The sequence below is a fragment of the Rhinolophus ferrumequinum genome, chromosome 20 (genome assembly GCF_004115265.2).
Source record: "Rhinolophus ferrumequinum isolate MPI-CBG mRhiFer1 chromosome 20, mRhiFer1_v1.p, whole genome shotgun sequence".
NCBI classification, from domain to species: domain Eukaryota; kingdom Metazoa; phylum Chordata; class Mammalia; order Chiroptera; family Rhinolophidae; genus Rhinolophus; species Rhinolophus ferrumequinum.
In genome coordinates, this window is record NC_046303.1 from 2,233,763 (window position 1) to 2,250,229 (window position 16,467).

The window sequence follows — 16,467 nt, forward strand, 5'->3', positions numbered from 1 at the left end:
GGTTCCAATCCCAGTCCTACACGGCAGGCTCAGATAGGGGATGACAGCTGGTTCCCCCTTTTCTTGATTCCAGTCTGTTCAAGTCAAGTCAATATCTACTGTTCCTTTCCTCACCCAAAACATTTTCAAGACCTTTTCATCAGCAATCTATTTTCTCCAAATCACTGTATCTGACTCAGTGTGTTTTTCAATCTCTTCTAACCAAACGATATTGATAAAAAGTCGCTGTTTTGAGAACTAAGCATATTCCTCTTACAAACACCAAAGGGAACGAAGTGAAAGAATAATCCCAAAGTGGGAGGGATTTGGTTGTCAGCTGTCGCACATCCTTGATTCAAAGCCTAGAGGCAGAGATGTGAGCGACTAGCAGCACTGCTTCATTTCTGTGGGTTTCAAACCCAGGAGCCTCCTGGGCTCCAGACAGGAGATGAGGGGTCCCCTCGGCGCCCAGGCTTCTCCCCGACAGGCCAGACAGTGCTGGCTCCACGTGTGCTCCTGGTTATCCCTGTCCTGTCCTTTTACTTCCAGAGTAGGTGGGAGCCAGTGTTTCTGCTTTGAAAAAGCCAAACCCAAGACGTGGGCACCAAGACAAGGGCGAAGCACCTGGCCCCAGGCTGGCAATAGCCAGTTTTCGAAACCAGCAGAAGCTGGAGATGGTGCAAATTGGGAAAAAGAAACCAAAGAAGTAGAGTCCTTGTTGGAAAACCTTCCTCCAAGCCCTGGGTCCTTCTCATCAGGGTCATGTCCCTCTTTAGGTGAAACTACCTGAGTTCTGTATTAGTATAACAGTGTGGAAATACAATTGTTTTACAAAAAACATTTCCTGTTATTTAAAAATATATTTGCTGTTTCCTAACTAGTATGGGGGAAGGATGCTCATTTTGTTGCTGTTTAACAGATTTTTTAAACAGAAGAAAATACAGTTATAATAATACTTACCATACTTCATCTCATTTAATTTCACCTAATTCTATCAACACAATTGTAAAATAGGTTTGGTCTGCAGATGACAAAATGAAGCTCAGAGAGGTTAAGTAACTTGCCAAAACTCACACAGCTGGTAAGAAACAACAGTATTGACCATATTGTATCATATCACCTCAACCATTCTTTTACTCTATAAAACTTGGTCTCCTTTAAAACCCCTTCCAGTCTCTGTCAGGACAAAAGCACCAGTTGCTGATTATAGTAAGCTGTCAATAAATAACCTTTGATTAATTCTGTATGTGCACCTTATTCTTCTGATTATATCCTCCCAAAAGAAGAAAAAAACGGTATTTAATAATTATTGTGTGAATAAACTAAGCTATACTTATTAAATTCTCTAGCACTATGAAACAGCAACACACACACACACACACACACACACACACACACACACACACTCCTAAAGAAGCAAAATGACTTTGGACTTATTTTTTTTTAAGTGTCACATATGTTTCAATTTTCCCTGGTATGTTTCCCCCTCCAATGTGCTTTTACTGCCGTCTTTTATTGTTGATTTAAGTGTCCTGTGTGGTCCCAGGGTGTCTACCCACAGTTGCAGCCTGAGTTCCTTCTGCTCCATTTGTTTGGGGACAGGAGAGAGTGGGACATGGAGCCTCATTCCTCTCAGCTTGTTCCCTGTCTCAACAGGACACTGGGAGTTAGCAGGGTCAGTGACCAAAAAAGGTCACTGCACACAGAGTCCTCGTCTCTGCCAGGATATGGCCAGAGCTCCCGTATGTGGGCTACTTAATCCCCAAACAGTCCTGCGAGGTAGCTTATATGACGACCACCGATTTATAGATGGGGGAACTGAGGCTCAAGGTCGCACAGCTGGACTCTGGGCTCCTCCTCTCATGTTCTTCGGCCTCAGGAGGGTTTGCCTTGGGCCGACGACCACATCTGAGCCCTCCATTTCCACTCCGGGGGACCACACATGTTTAAAGGGAACCACTAAACATGTGGTTCCCGGGCTACGGGTGCTGTGGGCACTGGGAACCAGAGGAGTCCCACCAGGCCTCTGCGACCCCACGTTGGCCTCCCTCGGGGCCTTGCACCTTATGCTTATTGCCACACCTCATCCTGAAAAGATCTCTTTAGATGAAGTAGCATTACCGTTTTGCAGATCAGGAAGCTAAGTCTCAGAGGGGTTCAGGAACTTGCCAAGGTCATACAGGTAAGGGAAGGACAGAAGCACTGAACCCCTTGCGAGCCTGGCCTCCTGAGCAGGGCGCTAACTGGCTCCGCCTCTGCCCAGAGGATTTTCTTTCCTTATAGACAGTTGAGCAATAGGTGTGGGACAGGTGGTCCAGGAACCATCTGGCCAGATGCTGTTGGTGGGTCACGGAGGGTGGAAGAACAGCCAGTCGGAGGGGTGCCTGGGCCCTGCCACCAGCGGCCTCCATTGTCCTGAAGGGGCTTTCTGCCTGGACCTATGCGGGCGCTTCTCACCACCTGGGAGGCCTGCGCATCCTGTCCCCGGAAGCCCACTTCCTCCTCACTCTCCCAGAGAGAAGTCGTCCACCTCCCTGAGTTACCCAGAGGGCCTTGTGGTGTCTCCTGCTCGGGCTGCTCCGGCTTTGTCCCCTGCCTTACTGACGCCCCTGTCAGTCCCGAAGGGCTGTCATCTCCGTCCCTCTCAGGGCTGAGGGGACTCAGGATACACAGGTTGAATTCCGAATTCTTCCTTTTCTGCTCAAGTTGAACACACTTGCCTGGCTCCCGCTCGGGCGGGGCCTGGCTGATCACACTGCTGGGTTCCTTGCGGAGTGTGGAGAGGTGCGCTGTCAGCCGCATTCCTGCTCTGAAGGGGTCCGCCGCGCCTCACACGCGCGCTCCGGGCTCAGGGAGGGGGCGTCTGAGGTGCACGGAGCCGCGCGGTGGGGCTGCAGGGTCGCCTCCGCCGTCACCTCCTCCGCCACCGCCCTTTCACACTTGCGTGTGCACAGGGGCCAAGATGGAAGGCGCGATCCTAACTTCTGCCGCGAGCAGGTGGGAGGGAAGAGAGCCGAGAGGTATTCCATTGGTTGTCTGGGAAAATGAATTGCACCTTCCCGTCACTTGCGGAGGATCAACTTTTCCCACCCCCTCGGGTGGGCACTCATAACTTAGGGTCTCAGCCAGAAATTGGGAGCCAAGTGGCCCCAGATCCAGGGCAGTGGGCTGGGCGGGCAGGGACGCCACCCACCACCGGGGAAAGGGCTTCTGGGTGCCCGAGTGCCGACAGTCGCCCCCAGCGGGACGGCCATGCGGGGCCCGGGACCACGGCCCCAGGCGCGGGGCGGTGGGGTCCAGCCGCGTGCGTCCCCTCCTCGCGCGGCCCCGCACGCGTCGTCCGCGCCGGGCCCCCAAGGGTTAAGCGCGGGTCCCGCCGCGCGGCGGGCGATTCCGCCGCCGGGTCCGGGGCGCTGAGCACCGGCCACCGCCTGCGGCGCAGAGCCGCGGGGCGACGCGGCGCTGGAACGAGGAAGCGCGGCGGCGAGGGGAGGGCCGGGCGCGGGCGAGGAGGCTGCAGCCGGCGGCGGCGCTAGCAGGTACGGCCGCCGCCGCCGCCGCCCGGGGGCCCTGGGGCTGGGGCCAGCCCCGCGCCGCAGCAAAGTTTGTGCGCGCGGCGCCGGAGTTGCGGTCGGGACCTGCGACGCGAGCTCACGACCCCGCGGCGGGGCGGGGGCGGTGCGCCCGGCTCTGCGCTGCGCTCCGCGCCACGCGCCACGCGCCACGCGCCATGGCCCTCTCCACACCCATCGGTGTCCCGCTCCGTATCCCGGAGCAGCGAGCTCAGCAAGGGCCGGCGTCCGCGCGGGGCGGGGCGGGGCGGCCCGGGGCACATGGAGCCGGGCCCCGCAGCGTGGCAGCCCCAAAGTTTGCGGAGCGCGGGCGCGTGGGGCGCGGCGCAGAGGGGCCCAGGTGCACGGCCCATGGGCGGCGCTGTGCGCGCGGGACAGCTGCGCGCCCGCAACGCGAAAGCCGGATCGCGGCCGGCGGGGGGGAGTAGGGGGGAGTGCGGCGGAGAAATGGGGAACAATGCAAGTGAGCAACTTCAGGAAGTCATTGTGAAAGAAAGCTGGGAAGAGTGCGGCGGCCACGTTAGCCGGGCGTTCTAACAAGTGCCTGCACGGCCGGCGCCGGGCGGTGACAGTGGCGACAGTCCCTGGGTCCCCACGGAGCGCAGCCAAGGCGGCTGGACGCTTGGCCGCGACGAGGCGGCGGAGCAGGCGAGCCCGTCAGGGCAGACGGAGCCCCAGCTCTCAGGTTGCTCTTGCAGCCCGACGATCAATCTTGGCCCCCAAAGTGCGACGCACAAGTCCACGTGAGTGTTTTCGATTGAATTTCAAAATGAAAACTTGGGGTAGCTGGAGGATTAAAAAAGAAAAGAAAAAGAAACAAGGAAGGAAAGAAAAGACAAGGCAGTAAGATTCTTAACCCCTGGTTTCGGTCAGGTCTGCCTCTCCTTTCTGGGGACAGTGAGAGCCCTGGCTTTTGGCAGACTCAGCCACTTTGTGCTGTGAGCGCAGGTGCAGGACCAGGCTGGCAGTGGGACACCTCTGAGCCGTCCTCCCACTGTCACCGTGAGGACTTTCTAGCTCCAGTCAAGTCTAAATTGACATACTTAAACAGTGAGACCAGGAGGTCAGCCGTTATGCAGTCAACCATAAAGAGCTTTCTTTTCTTATATTTTAGGTGAGAGTTTTTGCTTATATTGTAAAATAATTAGATCGAGTCTGAACTTGCTTTCTTCAAAAATAGAATAATCCTGCTTTGAAAAGTTCGTCCTAGTACTTGTGTTGACTGCGATTTGCGCTTGGAAACCCCTCAGCAATAAAGCATCAGGTTACTAGCGGTTATATCTGAAATGTTTTAGAAACCCTTCAGGGATCCTTGGTGTTTCCTAAGGAATTTCTCCGGAAAGTGTGATTGATTTTGTTTCTGTTTTCTAATTTGGAGGCACAGAGTATGGCACCGAGAGACAGAGAGAGAGAGAGAGAGAGGTGTCAGGGTCCCAAGGGTCTGAGCAGGCACAGCTTTCAGTGCAGTCCCCATGCCCCATGCTCTCTTGGGCTGCAGCCAGCCTAGACTGAATGCAAGGCGGCGTGCATGCCAGGCTGCACACTCGTTTTCCCACCGTGCTCCGCTCCCGCGGTGTATTTCAGCTTTTAGGTACCTTGTTTTAAACTTGGAGAGACAAACTGGTGTTGAAGAAATATCTCCTTACTGGTCAAATCAATGTCTGCTCAAAGAGAAAAAAATATGAAAATTGAAAATATTTAATATGCATAATATTTAAACACTGATGGACATTTAAATGATTTTAAGGATTGGTACACTTTGGTTATAAGTTGAGAGGAGAGAGAGAACCCTGCAGGAAATGGTTGCAGCCTCTTGGATTTATTTCTTTGTTTCAAGATGTTTGTTTGATAAGGTTAATTGGACTCATCTTTTTACATGGGATTTTGAATGTAACAATTTAAGTATTATTTGTATTAAATGTGTCAGAATTGTTTCAGTGACAAATCAGATTGTTTGGTGTGTGGCTTAAAATTTAAACAGTGACAAATATCCACGGCAGGAAGATTACCTGCTTACCTCATAGAATATGCAGACATTTTAAAACATAACTTGTATAGAGAGATAGAAATAATGATGTCACATTTTATAAAGTCCTATACAATTCTGGTTTGATATAATGTGCATGTATCTGATTTCAAAATTTCCCACAAACATACAGGGTTACCTATTTTTTTCCCATAAAAGAGAATGAGCTTTCTGGTCTGGAAGTCCACCCGACAGACCTGATGCCTAAAACATTTTCCTGAGTTAAAGGGTCATGTTTTCTTCCACTTTTGTTTCACGGAGATAGTGGAGGCAGGAGTTTTAGAAACTCCACCATGCTCGCTTGTGTATTCGCCGGTGTTTTAAGTGCCACCTCCTGGAAAACTACACATCCTCCCAAATTCAGGAGCATTGTTGCACTCTAGCCCCTCATCACGGTCTTACAGGATGAACCCCCAGGTCCGTAAACAGAAGTGTGCGTGTGTCATGTTCCACCCCTGAGAAGCTTGTGCACAGTCTCCTAGGAGAAAGTAAGCTGTGGCTGGCCTTGCAGCCATTTCCCAGTTGCAAAGTTAAGATCACAGTGAACTTCCGGCCAGGAGGTCTGAGACCCAGCCATTCTGGTAGCCACTGCATCTTCCTCACTTGACTAGAGATTTAGGGTTTGAGGATGGTGGTTTTCTGATTTGGGGATTTTTCCCCCTTGACTTGGATTTGAGTATTTCACAATTGGTTCATGCAGTAGCATATTGTCAATATAAATGACAGACTTTTGAAATTTGAGAGACATTATGTGTGTGTTCAGATATCTATATATATCTACACATGTACTGTCTGCTACATGCTATGCTATGGAACACCCCAGCCCACGTACATGTATTATGTGTGTACTTCAGGGTTATGTGTGTATTAATGGATACAGGAAATAAACCGTACGAGTGTGTACAGCCACACACATGCAAACACAGCACGGGGAGAGAGAGGTATGGGGACAGGGTGGAAGGAGTTGTAACATCTCACAGACCTGACTTGAGTAGTAAAGCCCCTTTTTTTTCTGTTTGTTTGCTTGTTGTTGCAATTTACTAAGACAGGGTGCATTTTCTGATCTATTACGGTGACATTAGGCATAAATGCCACAAGTACCTTCAGTGTCTGCCTACGATGTACATGTCGACTGCAGTTAACCCAGAATGTGTCCAGGATAACTCCGTTTAGTAGTGTTCTGCCTTTTTTCTCCTCTTGTCTGTGTGACTGAAGTCATTTCACTACGAAGTAAGTGTTGGCTTTTGTTGCCTTATTCTAAGGGAGAGCCATGGCAGTGGATTCAGCTCAGAGAGCAAACCCTCTGTGAGCCTTGCTCTTTCTGAGACTGACAGGCTTTGGGGCGTCGTGCCTCCTGCTTCTCGCCAGAGCCTGCGGGGCCCCTGCCCTGGCCGTTAAGGATGTCCTTGTCTGTGCCTCTGCGTGTATAGTGGCAGAGCCCTCAGAGGTGCTCTCAATGGCGTTCTGTTCCCCGGGAGAAACCACAGGAGGTAACAGTGACAAGTGACCCCTCCTTTGAGGCTCACAACATGAGACCCTTTGATCCAGGTGACACCTTGAGACAAAGTATCTGTTTCACTCTAAGCAGGTGCATGAACTTGTGGGATCCAGGTTTAGGAAGGTTGTGTCTCAGAGTACTGGCCTTACACACACATTTAAAATTCTGAGGAGCAGGAGCTAGGAATGGGGTTCACCAGGGCTTTGGGCAGCTCAATCCAGACTGTTTCTTTTCTGGGGTCGACTAGCCACTCACACGGATTTCTTCATGTAGACCTGTGGTGTTTTTGTTGTTCTGTGCAGTTTGATAAATGACTCTACACCTGAGGTTATCTTTCTGTAATATACGTTCATGCCCTTCAATTTTCCATGCCGTTGCTTTAATAGCTTATGTTTGATGTAGTTTTTAACTGTTGGATGATATTCTGACAAATTTTTAAAGATATTATGAGACACTAAGGGTAATGTGAAACAGCAAACAAAAGAAGCTTTGCAGACAGTTTCTAAGTGGAGAGGTGGGCATGGCCCGCCTGTCGTGGTTGTGGCACTGGAGGTCCCTCCAGAGAGGGGCCTCAGGGAAAAGCAGCGGAGGCCGGACCAGAAGAGCAGCCTAATGGGGCCAGGGCCTGTTTTCCCATCTCCTACTTCACTGTGCTAAGTGGGTGGATGCCCTCGGCACCTTTAGTGACCCACTGGGGTAGACTGTGAAAAAGGCTAAAGCCCAGAGTCCAGGGGGTGGAGGCCACTTGTCTTCCCGTTACAGCCCAGCCTCCTTCCATTCTCCCATGGCCATTTCTGCCCTTGGGACCTCGCGATTTCTGTTGACTGGAAGGGCTCCCTGTCCCACCACAAGCCTGTCAACCTAGACACCCGAATCATCTCTGAACCGGCTTTGGTCAGGGCAGGAAGCGCAGGCTCCCTTCCTGCCCCTGTTTTCCTGAGAGAAAACTGTCTTCCCTCCTTTTTTGCATATTTGGCAAGTGGTTCCACCTTTCTCTCCGCCCCAGTGGAGTGTGAAGGCGGCAGTGCAGGAGAAGGCCACCACCAGGGTAGCAGGGGTCCTCCCAGGTGGCCGAGTTGAGGAGACTCCACGTGGCCCAGTGTCCGAAGACCCCCAGTGCTCAAGGTCGGGATCTGTGTGGGGAAGGCAGCTCCCGTGGGCCCCCAGGAGGCACGGCTTCACTGGTGAGTGCCCGGGTTTGTTTGCCAGGCTTGCAAAGATGGGGGTAGAGAACGGTGTGCTCTCTTGGGGGGGAGGTTAATGTTCCAGCAGCAAGTGGCTTGCGCCCCAGGCCTGCCGGCACCCTCCTGGCCCGGAGTGTCCCATGATGGAGAGCCTCACTACGATCCATGTGCACCCTCTGCTTTCGGGGTGCCCTATGTTCCACCTTCCGGTAGCTCACGGTGCAGGGGCTACCGTCTAACAGATTGCTTAAAATGGGCCCTAATTAGTGGAAATGTACCTCTTCGTATTTTCTCATTCAAGTGTGCCATGATTCAATTTTGTTCAGCAATCAGCTCACTGCTAAAGGAAATCTGACTCTCTTCCTGCCATTTTCGCGCCAAAAGTTCACTATAATGGACAGAGGTTTTGGGGGTGATGAAAGGGTGGCAGTGAAAGGGGGCCCAGCATCGATCCTTCATCCTTTCCTTTTCTTCCCTCCCCCCTCCCTTTCTTCCTCTTTTCTTTCTTTCATGTGTGGGTTTTTGCAGAGATGATTGAAACAACTGAGAACGGCATAAAGTATTTTTAAATGGCCTTATACATATTGAAATAGATATTTACGCTTCATTTCTGAGATGACATCCTGAACTTGACACTCTAAAGCATTTTCTGTTAGTTTGAAACTGCTTAAGAATGAACGGTATGGAGTGGGTTAGAGTTCTTGTTTAAAGCCAGGAGCTCCACGGTAAATACTGATGCATCAGTCTGGGGGGAATTTTTGTAGTTAAATCAGATGTTTACTGGCAAACTTGGAGCAAATAAAACAGCACATAAGATCCCTACCTAGAACCAACGGGAAAGGGTGTAATTTAGAATCTTTAGGAGAAATGAAAATGAGGAATTGATCTTTCGTGAGCTTCCTTGGAGGCACTCTGAAATGTCCTCCAGTGCTTTTAATGGAAGCAAGAGACAACCAGTGGGGGACCCCCTGGCTCAAGCCCCACTGTTAGCATGAAATAGCAACCCTTTCCTGCTCCTTTAAGCTGAGTGTGGGGGGCAGCAAATGAAAGTGGTATTCAGAGATTCGCAGTAAAAACATGTTAATAAATCGGGCATCCCACTCGTTAAATTAAAATCACACTGCTAATTATCTCAGGTTGTTAGAGATAAGGCAATTAATTACCGTTTAAAAATGATTTGGACATTTCTGGTGCTCTTCTTCTACGTGTTTTACCCGCTTCTCTTGGGGGTTGTATATGTTTCCCTGAATTGAAAGAATTTTCAGTTTAATTTAGAGCAGACAAGGCTTTTGTAAAAGGAATATTATTTGTAAAAAAACAAAAAACAAAAACAAAAACCACTTAAAACTGACAATAAGTAATTTAAATGTATTTAAGGGCTGTGGAAAAATCTGACTATAGTGTTTAAAATGAGTTTTCCTGCTAGACGTGAGCATTTTCTGCCAGATTATAAATAAAGACATGCCGGTATTTGTAGCCTACAAATGAGGAAGTTGTAAGCTTCTGTGAGGTTGTGCTGATGCCACCCCCACCCGGCGTTTACAGGGGACACTGTAGGCTAAAGGTTGTGGGTTATGGAATGGCCTCCAAGCAATCCTGCTTAGGCCTGCTGTCCACGCGTAGCGTGTTGGCGCGGACCTCCATCCCAAACCGCTGAGGTTTGGGTAATGCTGTGCTCTGTGTCTGTCACAGAATAAAACGAATTCTACACCTTTTCCTGCTGATTTGATCCAGCTAAAGAGCCAATCAGAACATCACGCGGTTGTAGCAATCATTGTTGCCAAATAATTGATACATTGAACCTGCCCTGGATTCTCACACAGGGAGTCATTTGACTTCGACTGAGCGAGAAGTTGGGGGGAACGAGGCAGACTGCCAGAGGACCAACCCTACTGTGCTTCCCCCAACCGGACCATCAGCTCCAGTGCATCTTTTGGAGCAAAAAGTAATGTAAGACCCGGTCTTATTTTACTATAATATAAGACCGGGTCTTTAATATAATATAGTATAGTATAATATAATGTAATGTAATGTAGTATAATATAATGTAATACTGGGTCTTATATAATATAAGACCAGGTCTTATATTAATTTTTGCTCCAAAAGACATTAGAGCTGATTGTCCGGCTAGGTCTTATTTTCGGGGAAACACGGTACTTATTAAAAGATTGAACTAGATTTAAGGAATCTAATTTTTGAATCTGCATTCTGCATACCGTGAACATATAGTTTAGATTGTGGACATAGGGTTATTTTTAAGACAATTTGTATAAACAGTTACCTCATTTTAATCGACTATAATAGTTGATTTTGTGGGTGTTGTAAAAGAACTGAGCTCAGAATGCAAGTCCTTTCGGGAGAATTTCCCGTTAGCTCAAAAATCAGGCGGCCTTAACACAGAGAGAGCAGAAACCTCACCCCCTGCCTCCAGAGCGAGGATGAAATAGCCCATGTTAGAGGTGAGGCCCGACAGCCTTTTATAGTGCAAGGAGGACGAGGTAAATCGATAGCTGGGTGACAGTGAACTCATTTCCTCCAGAACACATTTTCTCTGTGTTTGTATCTAGATTTGTAAATCTTGTCTCACCACCAGCTGGCTAGTAGAGACCTATCAAAATAAAATGCGGAAAAGTTGACAGCACCTAAGACAGTGTCTTCAGTGGGCAAATCAATAATGACTTTTCAGTTATTGATCAACACATATCTATGGATTTGTAAACAAATGGACATTCTTGGGAGGATTTGCATCATTTTACTTCGTTGGGTTTGAATAAAACAGAGCTTTCACCACACAAACTTCTGCAAACACTTCTTTAAATAGAAGTGAAATAGTCTCGTAGAAACCCCAGGCTTCCAGGTGCATTTTTTGGAACATGATTGGCATACAAGTAGATTTTTCTACCAGGTTCAGGTTGAAGTTGGTGTTTTAATTAACCTGTCCTCCCAAAATTCTCTCCTGGTGTGTTAAGATTACTACTTCACTGCTAAGAAAGCAAGACGAGACGTTATATTCTTTGTGACAGCATATTGCTTCCTGAGTAAAAATCTTAGTTAGATATTGTTACTTTGTATTTATCTATTTTTTAAATTAAAAAAACAGAAAAGAATAACAACACAAAATTGGTGCTGGGCTTCCTCCATCTCTTCACTTTATAGTAATAAATAACAAGATAGCAGAACTTTTCGGCATATCTATGTAAATCCTTATTTGGGGCAGTTTTTGTATTTTTTAAGATGTAAGTCTCATTTTTATTACACTTATGATTTTGTTGCTGTTACTGACCATGCACATTGAAAGTCTTCTAAAATAGAGACGAGGGTAGAAGAAAATGATTCTAAACTGGGATTTTTTTACTTAAGTGATGAAGTGTAAAAAGCCATTTATATTTGAGGAAGCCACTTAGGAAGTGGCCCATGGTGATGGTCAGAATAAGGAAAACTCCGATAATAGCACATGTGAGTTTTGAGTACAGTTGCTGTGTGAAGAGGAGTTGCTCTGAATAGTCGGAGAGGGAAGGCTCCCTCCCTCCCGGGAGAGACACACACGGGGAGCAGACAGCCACAGGACGTGTGCAAGGTCAGACAGTCCCCGGCCTCTGGACACCCAGCTCTGCACCTGTTGGGACAGCATTTGTGTCTCCAACTCCATTTTCTCTATTTTTTAAAAACCATGTATAATATCATATCTCACATCTTTTTTTCTGCCTCACTTTGAGACAGGCGGTTCCATTACATTTTAAAATATTCTTATGGTTCTTTTCCTTCTGTGTGAAATACTTCTTGCTAAGAATGTTTTCAAACAGCGTGGCTTTTAGCTGTGCTCTGAAAAGGTTTCCTTGGTTCCCTCCAACCCCTTCCTCTTTTGCATATCAGTTCCTGCCCATAGGAAAAAACGTGAGGACAGAATTGCACATCTGAGCTCATTTGTCCTCAGAAAGCAGGTTCACAGTAGAACAAACCACTGGAGGCATTTACTGTGGCTCAGTTAGAGGGGTGGGGGGTAGGGCGGGGGGTGGTGGCAGTGAAAACCAAATTGGATTCCCTAGTGGCCTGTTTAAATCTTGTTTTTCATTATTTGAGCCAGCAATACTCCGTGGAATAATCATGAAAATGTGTGGATTGGCAGCTAATTTTTGAAAAATGAAAAGAATCAGAAACGAAATAAGAGTGCCCAGAAGTTTTGATGTTCTCCTGACCTGTTTTTGTCAGGTTGTTAGGAAAACCCATAAGGTCCCCTTATCTAGACACAAAGACCTTACAGACTGCCTCAGCTTTCTCTTGGAACATTTCTTTTTTTAAGATACAGTGTAATTCACAGTGATATGATAGATTAGCAAAAATAAAATCTGCTCGTCTGAAAATGAAAGGACTTCCTCTTAGCAGGAATACTGGCTTTTATGAAAAAGGTCTATGACCTCAGGCATTTAAAATAGATGATAGGCTTGGCCAGTGTTCCTTCCCCTGCATCCCCGCCCCTTTCCAAACAAGTGTCTTTGAGAGTATGAGGAAATCGCCCCAAATGTAACTCTAGTGCAACTTCACTTGCCAGGGAGGAAAAAATCAACAGTATACATTTGACCAAATCACCAGAGTTTAACTATATTGTAGAAGTTGGGGGGTGAAGTTTGCCTTAACTGTAGAATATTACAAAGAACATGCTTATTTTCTGTTAAGATATAGGGAACATGGTACATTGGAAATGAGGGACCACTGCCCGGGGTGGAGAAGTTCCGGCAGGCGGGAATGGAGACGTGAAAAGGCATCACCACCCAGAGGCCGTGGGTTCGAATCTCGTGGGCAGGCTCCTCTTTCTTAGCCTCGGTTTTTTGGTCTGTTAATGGAACTAATAATATGGATTACATAGTATAATAATAATAGGTGTAATGGCGAGCATTCAGGCTACACACTGCGAATGCGCATTGGATTCTACATCTGCTCTGGACACCGGGGGCAAAAGTGGGCGGTGCTCATGGTCCTGGGTGTCTTCGCAGGACAGGCCAGGCACACAGCAGCAGGTTGTTCAAATAAAGCTGCCTAAACCAGTATCCCTTCCTTCACCATGTTTCTCCGGCATATATAAAGTGCCCAAGAAATGTTATGAAATATTAGTGGGCAGAAAATTATCTGTGCAGTATTGGGGAGGGCAACACATTTGCATTTATTTAGTTGTTTGTTTCCTAGTTCCTGTCATTTTTTTGTCCTTTTTTTTTTTTTTTAATTGAGGTATGGTTGACATTATGTTAGTTTCAGGTGCACAACATAACGATCCGATATTGATGTGTATTGCAAAATGATCACCACAATCGGTCTAGTTAACATCCGTCACCACACACGGTTACACAAACGTTTTTTTTCTAGTGATGAAACTTTTAAGGTTTACTCTCGTAGCAACATTCCAATAATGCACTTCGTTACTATTGACTATTGTCATCATGCTGTACATGGCATTTGTTTTTTTGGGGAAAAAACCCATAGTGTAGTTGTTTAAACCTCAGAGAATGAAGGTTTTTCCTCGCTTGTCGCAGTGCTGTGTGCTCCAGGAAGGGGCAGACTGGTGTGACTGTCAGCAGTTCATGACAGCCTGTCTGGCTCGGTGTCCTCGATTCTTTAATAGCCATGGATGTGTGGGGCTTGCAAAGGAATTAGGTCGTGGTTTTTGACAGGTGTCTTTCACTTTTGACTTCATTAATCCAGACTCACCTTTATAGAATTATGGGAGCTCCCCACTATTTCTGAGCAAATTACTGGGGAGCGAGGTGTTCGTGGTGGATTCAAGAACATGGCACATGAAGGGGCGAGGGGGCACCTAGGACCCCACCGGCCCTCCCCCCGACAGTAGCCCTCGCGGCTCTTTGACTCATGGCGCTGTCTGGGGCCACTTGCTCACTTGCAGGCAGAAATGAGAGCAAGGTCACCTCTTCTGCAGTCTTGTCGGATTCCTCCCTCGGAAGTCACGACTGCCCAGGGCTGTTGGCTGCTTCTCCCCAGGAGACAGCCAGGGTCCAGTCCCTCAAGGGTGTGGAAGGAGGAAAGAAAGGCAGGGTCAGGGAGGGTTTTTCCACAAAGTCCCACTGTGCCCAAGGGAAGCTCCTCTACAGGGTCCAACGCAGGCCAGTTCAGGGTTCCCAGGTCTGGCCCCTGGGGAACAGGACAGCAGTGAGGCTGCTCTGCCCCTGCTTCATTTTTAACATTCTTGTTTTCTAAAGTCAGCCATATGCCAACTCCATTGAACTGCAGCTAGGAAAGTCCTGTGGGACCCTGTTGATCAGAAAGACCAGAGAGAGACAGAGAGGGGGAGGGAGACAGGCAAAGACAGAGAGAGACTACAGACCTGCAGATCAGTGCCCCATCCGGGCTAGAAGTGACAACAGTCTGCACTCTCCTAGAGGGACAGCCATCCATGCTCTGTCACACTGGCCTTCACTTATCTCTGCATCTGTTTCCCCTTGTGCAGGATTCAGGACAGATTGCCTCAAAGAAACAATAAATGCATCCATGTTGATCAAACCGCACAGGGGACAATCGCGGTGTCGCTGGGTTTTCTGCCATCCATAGATTGTTTGGGTTTTCCCTGCAGAGTAGAAAATGACAGTGTGTTTCTGCTGTGAAATAGTTATTCTCTGCGGTGTCTCTCTTCACAGCCCTGCTGGTCTTGGGATTCCTTTAGGTGAAGGTTAGCAAAAACAAGTTGTTAGTGAACTTTTGTGATCGCTCCTCTTTCTGACAGAATTCCTTTACAGCTGAGACGGTGTGGAGCTGGGTTCTGTCTTCTGCGTGGCACTGGACGCTGCTTTCCAGTGGGAGGAGAAGGTCCAGCAAGCCCTGCCTAAAAATAAACACAGAGCTGGTTGTGCGGGTGTGAGCGGGGTGGGATGGTACTTCACTGTCCCCTGAGACCCTCAGGGCTGCCCCCGTAAGCCTGTCCTTGGACCGGCCCATTTCCTCTCCCTCAAGCAGATTCCTACTGTTGGATTAGTCTTTTGGCCTTTGCCTAAAAGTAAAGTCACTTTAACCAAAAAAAAAAAAAAAAAAAAGTCACTATTTTTTCATCCCAAGAGATGCAAATTTGGAGTTTGGGGAAGTTTGAGGGAGCTTGTCGAGTCACCCACTGTGTGATGTCAGAGGACCAGGCCACGGGATTCACGGGGCCCAGTGCAGACTGGAAAGGCACGTCCTCTTCCTCAGTTATTCAGAATGTCAGAGTGACAGGAACAAGCAAACATTCGTCCAGGCAGGGGCCTCTTAGCAGGCCACAGGCCCCTGCAGCAGGCTGGGGACAGTGTGCTTGAGAATGGCAGTGAGACTGACGACCTGGCGGGGTTCCACGTGGGGCGTGTGTGTGTGTTGGGGGCGGGGGGGTGGTTGGATTCAGACATTTAGTGACAATGGAAACAGGCCTGTTGACACAAATCCAGAGTCCCCTAGCTGAGTGTGGTTGGCTCTGTAACACACCCACTGCCCTGTGTGCGGTCGGCTGCTGCGGCTGGGCTGTTCCAGGAAGGTGCCCTCACCCATCCTCCCTGGGGACACACGGGACCCAAGTGCAAGAAGACTGCCCAGGGTGAGGGCTTTCCACTGAGCAGACCTGATCGGGCATCAGCCACGGCACAGAGCATGTTTTCTCCTTCGTGACGTCCTCGCAGCCCCGCACCTGGGTGGACTGAAGTTAATCAGTGTCTCCTTGGTGGCCCGTGGTCGGCCCCTGACAGCAAACCTGGAGGGTCCCCTTAAGGCACCCTGGCTGGCAGGGCGCTCCCCCAGTACTGAATTGCGGGGGCCATCAGCTGGGCTTTGGAAAACATTTTGTTTCTTTTAGCTGGAAATACCTTGTGAGTAGGGCACTGGTTCAGTAACTTCCTGCAGCTGAGCAGTGCCTGGTCAACAAAGATGCTGAGGCATGTTTGTAGAACCAAAGGACACCTGTAATGTTAAATGGAAAACACCTTTCACAGCAGTGTATTTGAGATGTTTAGCATCCTATTTTTTTCTGAAAAGCTCTGTGCACACACACACACACACACACACGGAAAAACATTTGGTAGTCCTAAGTTCTGGCTATTATGGGTATTTTCTTGCCTTTATATAAAAAAAGAGGTGGTAAAGAACATCACTTACATAGCAAAATAGTTCAAAGTCAACATTATAAAAATGCTGTGTTAGGGGAGTATTTGTCGTCGCGAGACTAGTTTTGCCATTCGTCTCTCCAGT

At 48.4% G+C, this 16,467-nt stretch overlaps 1 protein-coding gene across 9 annotated transcripts in view; it reads left to right on the forward strand.

Annotated features, from left to right (window-relative positions):
- The first annotated feature begins 2,511 nt into the window (after positions 1 to 2,511).
- The window catches only part of IKZF1 (IKAROS family zinc finger 1), an 89,422-nt gene continuing 75,466 nt past the window's right edge, over positions 2,512 to 16,467 (forward strand). The window contains exon 1 of one of the 9 annotated variants that reach the window (XM_033088155.1): positions 2,512 to 2,652. Coding sequence is in view for 5 of the 9 variants with exons in the window: in XM_033088156.1 (XP_032944047.1) it covers positions 2,942 to 2,999 (58 nt within the window). In the remaining 4 variants the exon portion in view is untranslated. Of the gene's footprint in view, positions 2,653 to 2,722; positions 3,000 to 3,987; positions 4,295 to 8,092; positions 8,260 to 16,467 lie in introns of those variants that run through there. The other 8 variants (XM_033088156.1, XM_033088151.1, XM_033088158.1 and 5 more) reach the window with 8 other exon arrangements.